Source organism: Xiphophorus hellerii, chromosome 16, assembly GCF_003331165.1.
Source record: "Xiphophorus hellerii strain 12219 chromosome 16, Xiphophorus_hellerii-4.1, whole genome shotgun sequence".
In the NCBI taxonomy this organism is placed as follows: Eukaryota; Metazoa; Chordata; class Actinopteri; order Cyprinodontiformes; family Poeciliidae; genus Xiphophorus; species Xiphophorus hellerii.
In genome coordinates this window covers 2,842,090-2,855,715 of record NC_045687.1, presented here as the reverse complement: position 1 = coordinate 2,855,715, position 13,626 = coordinate 2,842,090, and the positions used below count along the sequence as shown (strand labels likewise).

Below are 13,626 nucleotides of genomic sequence, written 5' to 3'. Positions count from 1 at the left end.
AGTCAGAACCTGCAACCGTTGCATACGACGTAAGACCATGCCCGAGAAAGCTGCACCACTCATCAACATTGTGGCCACAAGACCACTCGAACTCGTGTGCATGGATTTTCTCAGTGTGGAGCCAGACTCAAGTAACACAAAAGACATCTTGGTCATTACCGACCATTTTACGAAATATGCAGTGGCAGTCCCCACCCCGAATCAGAAAGCCAGGACAGTGGCCAAGACCCTGTGGGACCACTTTTTCGTCCATTATGGCATTCCTGAAAAACTCCACAGTGACCAAGGTCCCGACTTTGAGTCCCGAACAATAAAAGAACTGTGTGAGCTCATTGGCACTCAAAAGATAAGAACCACACCTTATCATCCGAGAGGGAACCCTGTTGAACGCTTCAACAGGACCCTGCTCAACATGTTGGGAACCCTTGAAAACCAGAAGAAGAGTCACTGGCGGGAGTATGTTAAGCCGTTAGTACACGCTTATAACTGTACTAAGAACGAGACAACCGGCTTTACCCCTTACGAGTTAATGTTTGGGCGTCAGCCAAGATTGCCAGTTGACCTAGCTTTTGGTCTACCAGTCAATCATCAACCAGGCTCTCACTCGCAATATGTCCGCAACCTGAAATCTCAACTTGAAGACAGTTACAGAGTAGCAACTGAGAATGCCAAAAAGACAGCCAATCGCAACAAGGCAAGGTTTGATAAGTATGTTGTTGACTCCAGCTTGAAAGAAGGCGACAGAGTCTTGGTTCGAAATGTCCGACTCAGAGGCAAACACAAGTTAGCTGACAAGTGGGAATCCGACGTGTATGTTGTCCTGAGACAGTCCGGAGACGTCCCAGTATATGTTGTGAAGCCCGAGACAAGAGATGGTCCACAAAGAACTCTTCATCGTGACCTCCTGTTGCCATGTGGTTTTCTTCCTGTGACTCCTGTTGAAAGCGAAACTAACCCACCAAAGGCAGTAAGGGGCCCAAAAACTCGACAACATTCTGAAAATGACACATCAAATGGAGCTGATGGGAATGAATCCCAATCTGATTCTGAGGAATATCATTATCAAAGAAACCTAACAGTAGAAACACTAGGTTTCGTCTCAACTTCCGAACCTATGGAATACTTGCCTGAAAGGATTGAACCCGAACCTGACTTGCCTGCTGTTGTGCAAGATCCTTCAGACGTAGCCAAAGCTTTCCCCGAGGACGCTCCAGTAGAAACTTATGACCTAAACTTACCTGATTTTGGAAAAGATGACTCAATTACCCCTGAGGAGAGAAACTCAATCGCTGAACAGGAAATTAGAAACCTACCTGAGAAAGATGTGGATAACGTCCATCCTTCTACTGAACCTGGTCAGGCGAGCAAAGAAAACACAAGTGATCTGAGTCAAGTGAACCATCAGACCGAAAGAGACTGTTCAGGAAGACCTGTTAGAGACAGAAAACCGATTAAGAGACTGACTTATCCTGAGCTAGGAAATCCGTTGGTGACAGTAGTTCAGTCTTTATTTCACACCTTGAGTGATGTGTTTACAGACTCCCTTGAAAAACCTAGCTTTCCAAAAACCCCTAGAGTTATGGCAGTGTAATTTTAAAAATGCACAGGGACGTGCATTAGGTAAAGAGGGGAGGATGTAACCCACATTAAAATCTGATATAAATAGTTGATTAAATACCTGTAGACAGAAAATAACGTCACTGCCCCTTTAAGGAACTAGCGTTACAGACGCTGCGTCTGTAACGCAGCACACAGCCCGGAGGGAGAGAACAGAGGAGGAATCAGAGGAACGCGCAGTGATTAGTTAACAACAAAAGTTAACATTATATTTGAAAACCATAATCTATCCGGTCGGGAACTGACGGGAATTTTATGAGCGCTAAACTAAATCGGTTTTGGTCAGTTTTTTTGCTTGGTTGGAAGCTCGGTCGGAGTCAGGATTTGTCTGCCGTGTGCGGCGTGCACATTCATGGACGGGATTCACGGACGGGATTCAGGATGGCGAGCCAGACCCAGACATTCAATTCACCTTCTCCATCACATTAAGGAAGGACTCTCCTGCGTGTGGTAATTCGCTGCCAGGACGAACTGAACCGAACTGAACAGAACTGATAATTTATTGAATTATTATTTTTTGTTGGATCGAGTCAACTAAGATTTTTTTCATCGAACTGAATAGCTGATTTCATATTCGGGTTGTACTCGAATTTAAAGTGATATACTTTGGTTTCTATATGTTATATCTTTGAGTATGATTTGAACAATTGTAATTTATTTTGATTTGATTGTGTTTGAGGTATTTTCTCACCTGTAAAAGAAAGAAAATGAGTTAACTCAGAAAAAATAGGGATCTCAAAATAGATACAACATAGGAAATAAAAGAGACTGGTCTAACTAATTCAAATTAGACTGTCTAGAATAACATAGGAGAACAAAGATCAGTCTAATTAAATTAGATTAGTCTTATTAAAATGAACTAGGTGAACTAAAGAGTGAAAAGAAAAGGTGATATACTCTTTATTTATTTCTTTTTTTTCCCTTTTCATTTTTATTTGCTTCCTTATTAAGAACCTGCAATATATTTATTTATTTATTTACTTAATTAGTTATGGTATCTTATTTGTGTGTTTTATATTCAGTAAATTGCCGGCTTGTTTCACTTAAAGCAGCGGTCTCTGGTGTTGTCATTCTTGCTCCCCACTCCTTAGAGCCTAGAACTGGTCCAGTGGCGCAGTTAGCGGTTTGATACCGGTGCTACACTTCTCCTTAACGAGCTCTTAACGAGTTGTCCCTAATGAGCTGGCTCAGATAAATCTCTGGTTTATGACTAGCTTTGTGTAAAGTTCTGATTTCTTCTGGTCTAAATTTGCACCATGTTGATGTTTATACCTCCAGTTGGTCTGATTTCAACTGATCACTGATTAGCTCACTTCCTTTATTGATTCATGTGACGAACTTTGGACTCAGACAGTAGGTCACCTGGTTTCGCCTGTATCTTTGTCCTGGAGTTGTTTATGAGATTCCCAGAGGATCCACCAGGGTTGTTGCTGTAAATCATCTGTAGTGGGGCAAACTCCTCCTAAAGCTCCACAAACATTTATTACCTTTCCGGGTATCAGGGATCAAGAATTTCCTTCCAGCAGCAGGACCAAAATCTTCCTGGTTAAAGTCCTGTCACTTCTGATTGGTGGATTGTCTGCAGCTCTTCCTGGTCAGCCTCTGCATGAACCAGGTCAGAGTTAGGTTCTGTTTGATCAGTTAATGAATGGACCTGCTATTGACTGGACCAGTTTTTGAGTGGAACCAGTTATTGATCTGATCATGTATTGAATAGACCAGGTATTGGGCAAACCCACTTTTAACAGGCTATCAACGGAGCGGATCAGCTTTTGACCGGAAAAACTACTGACTGGACCAACTATTGACCGGACCAGCTGTTGACCGGCCCAGCTATTGACCGGCCCAGCTATTGACCGGACCAGCTATTGATCGATTCAGCTGTTGACCGACCCAGCTATTGACCGGCCCAGCTATTGACCAGCCCAGCTATTGAGTGGACCAGCTATTGATCGATTCAGCTATTGACCAACCCAGCTATTGAGCGGACCAGCTATTGATCGACCCAGCTATTGACCGACCCAGCTATTGACCGGCCCAGCTATTGACCGGCCCAGCTATTGAGCGGACCAGCTATTGATCGACCCAGCTATTGACCGTTTCAGCTATTGACCGACCCAGCTATTGACCGACCCAGCTATTGACCGGCCCAGCTATTGACCGGCCCAGCTATTGAGCGGACCAGCTATTGATCGACCCAGCTATTGACCGGACCAGCTATTGATCGATTCAGCTGTTGACCGACCCAGCTATTGACCGGCCCAGCTATTGACCAGCCCAGCTATTGAGTGGACCAGCTATTGATCGATTCAGCTATTGACCAACCCAGCTATTGAGCGGCCCAGCTATTGACCGGCCCAGCTATTGAGCGGACCAGCTTTGACCAATCCAGCTATTGACCGGTGCAGTTATTGACTGCACTAGCAGTTAAACTGACCTGTTTCTGGTAAGACTGGTTGTTGATTGGAACAGTTACTGGGAACTGTGGATTCAGATGATGATGGTTTTCCACTGGGAGATTGATATGAAGGTGAGTGACTTCAGATAAGATCTTTTTCTGCTCATCATAACCATGACTCTTTCTGGTTCTTTCTATATCTTTGTACCCTGTTGAAGAACTCAGATGTAGATTTTGCTTTTAACAACACCAGGGGGCAGCATAATCAAGGTGAACCTCCATCAAAACATAAACCCATTATGTTCCCGCTGTTATCTGTAAAATCTCACATGGTCCGAAAGGTCAGGAGATCTGATAAATCAGAGTTCAGGAGAACCTACTAGAAGGTTTTTGGTTTGTTGATGAAAGATGTGACTTTATGAAGACTGATGGGATCATCTGTGTGAAACCGAGTACTTTCAGATCTCCAGCAGCTGGTTCTCAGTGGCAGCTAGAAGCTTCCTTAAGTTGGTAAACAGACTGCAGCTCCCTGAGGACCTGATCGCGCTGATACCACATGTTTGTGTTTTCAAGATGATCAGATAGCTTCTAACACGGAGCGGAAGGGAAACACAGGCAGGTCTGAGGAAGTCTCTTGACACAACTGTGAAAAACCCTGAAAAGATTCTCTTAGAATGCTGTTGCCTCAGTTCGACGCACAGTCACATGGTTACGGGACATTAGCATTTCCACATTATTTTCATACATGGCGCAGGATCCCTGGATCTTCCTTTTACTTTTATGAAACAGTCACAGACAGAGCGCCACCTTTCTGCAGGAAACGCTGTTGTCCTCCTCCGTGGACAACAGTTGCAGTTTCCATCCAGGATCATTTGACAATCTTTGTAGTTATTTAGTGAAGAATTGTATAGATGTAAATAATTCCTCACCGTTTCAGAAAAAAACATAAATATTCATGTCATCTGCAGTCACAGAACAGAAATTGGATAGTGGAAGCAGAAGTACTAGCATTGCTGTCACACTTCACACAAAGATGTAACAAAGTAGTTTGACCTGGGTCTATTGTTGAGAAAAGATCTTGATGACGCAATTTTTGTCACACAATTGTCAATAAGAACCATTTTTGACACTTTGGACTAAGTATATCTGGAAAACAGTGAACCAGTGTAGGTGGAGGCTTGAAGGGCTGTCTCTAAAAACAAAATGGTGGCAGGACTTCAGTTTGCAAAGCTTCAACAAATGTAGTTCTGGGATAATGGCCGCTGGACAGACAAGACCAAAGTAGAGATTTTTGACCATAATGCAGAGAACCATGTTTGGAGAAAACCAAACCCAGCAGATCGGCACAAACACCTTCTGCAGCAGAGCACGGCAGTGGATAGGTAGTGATTTGGGCTTTTTTTTGCAGCTGCAGGACTCAGGACTTTGTTCAATCAAGGCTGACAGTTTCTGACAGCATCTTTTCTGTGTTTTTGTTCATTTAACCTCAAAATGTTGATAAAGCTCCATGTCTCCGTGATACAGATGTTTGAAGAAATTCTGGTTCTTTGGAGCATTTTCATGTTTCTATGAAGGTTGTGTACGAGATACAAAATTCCTTGGAAACAATCAGCACTTAACTTCCAGGAAGAGTTTTTGGACCATGAATGAAAGTCAAGTTCAGACAAATCCTGAAGACTTGAAGCCAAAAAAAAGTGACACTGCCTGTGGTTCAGTAGGGGCGGGGCCTAAGTTCACAGGAGAATAGAGAGGGGGCGGAGCTACAACTGGCAGAGCCGTTGAGACTGGCAGCATGATCCAGCTTCACTGCAGGCAGATCAGTGACAGGATGAGAAGTTTTCTGATGGAGGATAATGTATCCCAGACCTCAGGACAAACAGAAAGATGCTGACAGGTGAGTCGACTTCCTGTTAGGCTCTCCGTGGTTCAGCTTTAATCCATGCGTTTTGTGTCTGAGAGCCTCAATCTGCAGCTGCAAACAGAACCGGCAGGAAGTCTGGACTTTGAACCAGGCTAGGAGGGATTTACTGTTATAGAATGAAAACTGAGACAAACTAAATGATGAGCTGCTGTAGGTTTGCTTCAATTCCATGACACACAACAACATAAGATAATTGAAATATAAAGTATGGAGTCACAGATGGAGAGGCTAATCTTCTCAGAAGCTGTTCGGTTTGAAGTTCTGATCAGTTTGAGTGAAAATGTGAGGTTTCCTGTTTGGGTTTCTTGGGTTAAAACCGCATGGAGATGTTCAGTCAGCTCTTACCATTTGATGAAAAAGGGAATCATTTGCTTCTGTGTTTATACAGTATGGGAGGAGTTCTTCCTGTTGGTCTGCAGCTCCATCCACCCAGGCAGACAGACAGAGATCCTGGTCATAACAGGATTTTTCTGCAGCCCGGTTAAGAAAAACTCCACTTTACACTTTGATTTTCTCCATAAACATCAGTAATGGACTCATGTTAAACACAGAAACAGCAGAAATGCATATGTTTGCTCAATTTTCTGCTTATGGAGATTAAATATCAGCTTTTTTAGAACCAAAACATTTCAAACGGACAATTTAAGCATTTAATTAGGTCCGGTTCAGAGCAGTTGACTTAGAGTTTCAGCAAAGCCGCTCAGAGTAGATTAAAACTGTCATGATATATACAGGGACAGAAATGAGATTCCACAGTAACACCATCAGTTGTTGGAATACACTGCTAATCCACCTCCTTTGCTTTTGCCGCTCTTTTTTAAATCTCTGTTTGGCCGTCTGGTTAGAAAGATGTTGGAGTAGGGGATACCATAGTTGCCCATTATGATGGATGTAGCAGATGAGTTGAATTTTCTTCTCCTCTCTCTGTGCTTTGGTCCTTGGGGTCATAGTTCATTTGAGCTGTTGAGTTACTAATTAGTTGTTCCCAGTTGTAAAATAAATACATTAATGCCATGGTTACGCATCATAGTGACCATTCAAAAGCAAAAGTCTACAGAAAGAATTGAAGCAACATGCTGCCACCACTATTCTAGGAACAGCTGATGCTCCCAAACCTTCTTCACCTTATGTTGGGGTTTCATGTTGCAAACTGGGAGACCTACTGGAAGAACTGGGAGATAACAGTGGACTCTATCAAAACCTGAGGGCAAAGAGAGTCAAACAAAACTAGACTGACCGGGTTCACCTGAGAGAGGCAGATTCTTATGTTGACATTTTGGTTCAGCCAGGATTGGTCTGTCATGGAGAGATTTAGAAGAAACCAGGGTTCCTTCACTGATGTCTGAGGAAAACAACTGTCTGAGGAGGGAACAATCAGGGAAACTGGAATATTTTTAATGAAACTTTTGGGTGAAACCAGATCTCAGGATTGGCTGTAGTTTTCTTGCATTCCTGAAGTTGTGGGTTTGATTCTATCTTTTTTTTTCACTCCACATAACCTTGCAGTTGTGCACTGGTCTGTGTATTGTTTATGAATGTGTGGCCTTTTTAAGTTGGGCTGGGTGAATAAAGCTCTGGTTGGTCAGTAGGAAATAGTAAGGCAACATATTTACAACTTAAAAGTTGGATTCAACAGAATGAGAAGATTCCTGTTGATAAGCAATGATTAAAATCTGTTCATTTTACCCTCAGAAAATGGGCAGATGTTGTTTGAGGAAGATTGGTTCAATGCAAACTGGTTCTGGTTGAGAGATCAGAATGAAAATCCCTGAACCGCTGGGACCACAGCTTCATCAATGAGTCAAGTCAAGTTTGTTTATATAGCACATTTCAGCATCAAGGCAGTTCAAAGTGCTTTACGGCATAAAATATAATACAGATACCAATTATAAAATGGCACTAAGGTGACCTGATCCTGGTTTGGTGAAACTAAAACTAAGGGTGTTTTCACACCTCATAGTCCGATAGACTTGGTTTAATTGGGGACCAAAGTTGCAGCATTTGTTACATTTTCAGCTGCTGGGATACTTTTTAACACTGCATTGTGTCAAACGAACCACAACCTTTGAAAAACCAGTTCCCCCCCTCGCCTGTGTGGGCGCTGCACCAATAACCACTGAAGGAAACCACAAAAACACATTGAGCTCAACTTCATTCATCACAAAATGCAAACAAAAGTGGAGTAACATCAGATTTAATTGGTTGTAAGATTTCTCTTTTGTCTTTGGCAAAAGACCAAGAGTAATTTTTTAAGGGAAATTCATACAGTTGACGTTCTAGTGGGATTCATAAACACATATGGTGAAGTGTGTCTTTAAACTAAAAATGTAACCTTTTTTCTCTCCCTCTCTGTAGGACCGAAGTTCGCTCACCCCTAGTTCACCCATCTACGCCATCTCCCTCAAGAAAACTTCTACTCCTCAGATCTCCATCTCCTCCCCAACTGGTGTAGACCCTGACCAATCGGAAGCAGACCACACCCTCTTATCTCCAAGTTCCTCCTCCAGCATGATAAGCCCCGCCTCTCCTCTCAGCCCACAAGACGAATGGCAGGTGAGATGACCTCCAAATCCAGGTGTAATAAAGAAAAATGATGCATGTTAAAGAAGCTGCTGGTGGAAATGCAGAAAAATGGTAACAAGTAGAGGATTTAAGGAAAAATCTGTTAAATCTGATTAAACTTTGAAGTTTTCTGTTTTGAACACAGCTTGAGTGTAAGCCTCCTCTGCTCTGAGTTCATGTTACACGGAAATAATTAATGTTTGATCAGATGTTACCCGAGGTCATCAGGTTTCCTCTGCAGGGATCAGGTGTTAATAAGGAACAGCTAAAGCTGTGATGCTTTGCTCAAAGACACTTCAGTAATGAGACTTACCAGCCACTCCGTCAGACTAGTTTATCCAGGAACCTCCAGAAGTTGGACCTTCACCTTCTGTAAACCAAACAAAGTTTGTGCGCCTCTATAATTTTAGAGATATTAATAAATGTTTCCTGAGGTCATCAAAGGTCAACCAGCCCCCGTACATTTACAAAATAAATTGAAATATTGTCAGTCAACTGTGCTACAGAAACTTTTGCTGCACAACATAAAAGTTTTTTTTATTTATATAAGTTGTTCTCTTGTTCTTTTTTAATTTTAGAAATGATAATGGCACAAATGAACATTTTTAGCTAAATGTTTAAATGTATATTTTTACAGTTTTGGTTAAATTACCTCCCTGGATGTTGTTTTTTTCTTCAGCAAATTGCCTTTTTAAAAAATCTAATCCACAATTAATCAATTGCTAAATTAGTTGATGATTATTTCAATAATCAATTAATCACGATTAATTTGATTAATTGTTTCAGCCCTAATTAATACAAAAGGAATACATTTTAATAATTTCGTGACATTCTGAATATTAATATAAAGTGCAGAATGATGGTATGTACCCCTGTCTGCTCAGGTTCACACTGATCAGGAGAGTGGCAGGAGGTTCTTTTACCATCCTCTAACCAGACAGACCACCTGGTCGGACCACCGAGGCCAAACGCCGGCCGGAGACATGAACCTGTCCAGTCCGCTCTCCCCGGCCTCCTCTCAGGTACCACAGCTCCTCCCTGATCGGTAACAGCGGACGGTTCTGGTGTCTGACCCGGTTCTTCTTCCTCTCAGGGTTCCTGTGAGTGGGAGGAGCTGCTGGACGAAGCATCGGGGCAAGTCTACTACCACAACCATAAAACAGGAACCACGTCCTGGGCTCTCCCTGACCCAACAACCCCATTATCTCCTGCTGGATCCACAGGCAGCAGAAACCAGGACGACGTCCCGGTATGAGCCTGAGATTATCCTGGATTACCTTAGTTTAAGATCTGTGGGCATGAGCGGTTTATCTTTGAAACAGGGTGTAGTCTGGACTTGGCCTTAAAGGGGATCTATTATGCAAAATTCACATTTTCCATTTTGGGTCTGAACTGCCTTTGAAAAAACACACACAGTTGCTGTTTGGCAATAAGTTCATGTTTTTGTGAAAATGAGCCACTTCAAATACCTTCAGAATGTCACAAATCAGTAGGCATTGCTTCTCACCTAGCAACCCCAGCCCGTTACCTAAAAAACCCCAGCTGAGTTCTGCCTGTCACCTAGCAACCACAGTGGAGCTCCAGGACGTTTGTATGCTCTGTACAATGGCTGCTGGAAAAGACGAAGTGTTTTGTTGTTCACTTACCATCAAGAAACCACTTGCTGCATTCTAGTTGGTTGTGCAGAAGGTTCCACTTCTGCTTTTCAAAGATGTACAGATGTATAATTGAGCATCTGTTTGCAGCCATTTTTATGTGAGAGTGTAAACGTTGAGTTGGGGGGCCTGGCCAGCAGCAGCTTATTTGGATTTAAAGTGACAAGAGGTTCCTAAAACAGGTCAATCTGAGCTGATCAGGATAAAATCTCATTATCTACGAATGCTTTTGTGCAAAAAAATGTAACAAAGATGTTTTGTATAGACCACAGATATATCTTAACCTGTTCAAAGAAGCATAATAGAGCATCTTTAATGATTATTTGTTTGATGGTTTGAAGCCTCCTCTACCAAAGCCAGATTATCCCTTGGACAGACACAACAACAATGGAGACTCTGTCTTTACGGTACGGAAGAATCTCAGAGTTTCCCAGTATTCCCTGCCTTTCTCTAGTTTGACCTCCAGTTTTGTTCTGAGCAGCCGCCGCAGCAGCAGCTCCCGCAGATTCCCAGAGCCCAGCTGGATGGCCAGCAGAAGCAGCAGGAGGTGAGCAGTCACATCACAGGAACATCAATCCTGTCTTCCCTAGAACCTGCTCAGATCAGGTGGTTCTATTGTGTTGCAGCAGAGGCTGATGGGTAACGGAGTCCCTGCGGAGGGAGGAGCCGCACAAGTCAAGATCATGAGACACAGTATCGGTGAAGATGTGAGTGAAACATGTTGATCCAGAACGGTTCTGAAGCGTTCTTCCCTAACATTCCCGCTGTGTTCCAGATGTTTTCCCCGGGACACAGAAGGATATCCTCGGACCTCACCGACGCTACCAGGAAGCCTTCGCCAGACAGTCCCCAGGTACAGACTCACCTGTCTCAGTTCCCTAACCCCATTGGACCCTCACAGACAATGTCCATTGATCTTCTGACCCATTTCATCAAATTTTTCTTGACTTGTTTATTCATGTAACGATTTGTTCAACCATTCATTGACTCATTGACTAAAGCATGCATTAATTTCCAGACTTGCTCATGTGTTCACTGACTTCCTGACTTGTTCATTCATCCATCGACTCATACCATTATTTCCTCCTTCCAGTTTCATAGTAGGCTCAAGCCTAGGAGGAACCTGTCCATCCACAGCACAGGGAAACCCCAGCACCATGTAGGTTCTGAAAGGCTGGTGGAAGTTCAAGGCGCCGTTGCTAAATGTACTAACATTTTGTTCTAACGTCTCTTTTTTTTTTTTTTTACCAGTAGGGAACTTTCTGGGCAGCTTAGACGTCCCAGTGCCTCCTGCTGTGTAAACGCAGCACTGCGGCTCTAATCTAAAATATTTTTAACCAAAGAAGTTTGACTCGAATTCCTTCTGGAAATTTCCATCTCTGGCACTAAGACTTTTGCCCAGAAAGTTTCTGAGTGTTTTCCCACTAATCCCACTAACCGCTCATCAGTAACCATTCATCCTGTCAGCTAACAGTTCTGAACTGCTGGATTTGTTCTGATGTTGGTTCTACTTTTGGTTCTGGAGGGTTTGTTTGTTTTCTCTAGTCAGGTTCTGTTTCATTCAGCAGTTTGGTCCAAACTGAAAAACAAAAACTACATGTACCACCAGAACTCTGGTTCACCCTGAGAGATCTCTAACATGTCACTCAACATCCAACATTTTAATCAACATCCAACATATCCAACATCCAACATGTTATTCAACACATTTTCATCAACATCCCTCAACATGTTTGTACATGTTCATCAAAATCCAACATATCTCAATATCCAAAAAGTCTGTCAACATCCAACATGTCCTTCTGCATCCAACTTGTCCTTCTGCATCCAACATGTCCTTCAGCATCCTTAAACATGTTTCTCAACATCCAGCATGTCAATCAAAGTGTTGGATGCTGGTTCCTCAGCATCCAACATATGTAGAAATATCCAACATGTTCCACATGTCCCTTCACATCCAACATGTCAATCAACATGTTTGACTCCGTTCCTCAACATCCATCATTTTAAGCATTATTCAGCAACCTTCCACATGTCCCTCAACATCCAATATGTCCAGCAAGACCCAACATGTCCATGACATTCGCCAGCGTCCAAAATATTGGAGAACATGAAGCTTAATTAGATGGGAGAGAAGTGAAAGGAAAAAAGAAAAATTATCTTTGTTGTTTTATTCACTTCTTTAAAATTAAAAATAACAATAAAGATGTTTATTTGATCATTTTAACTCATCAGTTCTTTCACTGCTCTAGTGATGTTAAAACGTGAATGACTCAAGTCGTTATTCCTGCTTCCATACCACTTTTGCTTCATAACCTTGGTGTAAATTTTAAATCAACCAGAGGTTTTGTCCCCTTCAAAGCTGCTTTTCCTCCAGCAGCTGTGAAGACCTGAGGTTTGACACTTTGAAACTCCTACAGAGACGTTCCCTAAAGGCTGAGCTTCTGATTCACTGAAGCCTCTCTGTAATTTGGCTGTTTTCCTTATTCTACTTTTGTTTTGCCTAAAGCACAACATTTAAATCCTGAAGGCCTTTTTCAATCGGATCGCCTCAGGCGGCAATAAATCCTACATCATTCATCTTTAGCACCAACCTAGACTGGTTTTGGCTCACTGTTAAGCTACATTACACGTTTCTAAAGGTGAGGCTCTGATAAATCTTAAGGAGTCTACAGTAGAAGAAGCGTTTATAAAGTAGATTTGGATCAAATTCTTTGCTTTGAAATTGTTCTAAGTTCCTGAATCAGTGGGAAAATGATACCAGAAGGGAGCAGACTGCTGAATGAAGGGGCTGAGGTGGATAAAAGCCCTCAGGTAGACTCAGGTAGACTCAGGTAGACTCTCACTCTCCACTCCCATGTTTACCAAGGAGTCACATTTCAAAGCTGACCTGCAGAAACATGAGAACTCACTTCTTTCTCTCTGTCTCTTCAGTGCCATCTGCTGGAAAAGGCAGGAATTGTTAATAAGACCAAATTGGTTGATCATGGCAGAAAGATGAGGTGAGAACCACTGACTTCAGTTCTGATTTTGCCTCAGTTTGACTGACCTGTGTATGGGAATTTGTTTGAACTCAGAGATGATTGTTTTCCATATTTGATGTTTCTGTTGAACAGGAAGAACTGGACTCAGTCCTGGACAGTCCTCCATGGTGGGATTCTTACTTTTCACAAAGATCCCAAATTTGCCCCAGCTGGAAACACTGTAAGAACCATCCTGACAGTCCTGATCCATCCAACCTTTATTCTGACTTTATTAGGCCATTTTCAGTCCAGCAATGCCTCATTTAAATTGAGCAGCATGGGTCAATCGGATCGGCATTTTGTGTACCATTTTGTCTGTTTCCATTGTAAAATTGTCCCATTCAACCAACTTGTACCACCAAAGCCAAAGACACCGTTCAGTTGTAGCACCGTGAGACAATGGTATGGTCCGGTTAGGGTGGATCTACTGGCGTCATACAACCCAATCCA

The 13,626-nt window shown here is 42.6% G+C and overlaps 1 protein-coding gene across 5 annotated transcripts in view; it reads left to right on the top strand.

Annotated features, from left to right (window-relative positions):
- Positions 1-13,626, top strand: part of arhgap27l (Rho GTPase activating protein 27, like) — a 34,758-nt gene that overhangs the window by 15,830 nt on the left and 5,302 nt on the right. The window contains exons 4-13 of one of the 5 annotated variants that reach the window (XM_032587081.1): positions 8,292-8,489; positions 9,383-9,520; positions 9,592-9,747; positions 10,495-10,560; positions 10,635-10,700; positions 10,783-10,860; positions 10,929-11,006; positions 11,247-11,312; positions 13,088-13,155; positions 13,270-13,357. In XM_032587081.1, coding sequence (XP_032442972.1) covers positions 8,292-8,489; positions 9,383-9,520; positions 9,592-9,747; positions 10,495-10,560; positions 10,635-10,700; positions 10,783-10,860; positions 10,929-11,006; positions 11,247-11,312; positions 13,088-13,155; positions 13,270-13,357 — 1,002 coding nt within the window. Of the gene's footprint in view, positions 1-8,291; positions 8,490-9,382; positions 9,521-9,591; positions 9,748-10,494; positions 10,561-10,631; positions 10,701-10,779; positions 10,861-10,928; positions 11,007-11,246; positions 11,313-13,087; positions 13,156-13,269; positions 13,358-13,626 lie in introns of all 5 variants that reach the window. The other 4 variants (XM_032587078.1, XM_032587079.1, XM_032587077.1 and 1 more) reach the window with 4 other exon arrangements.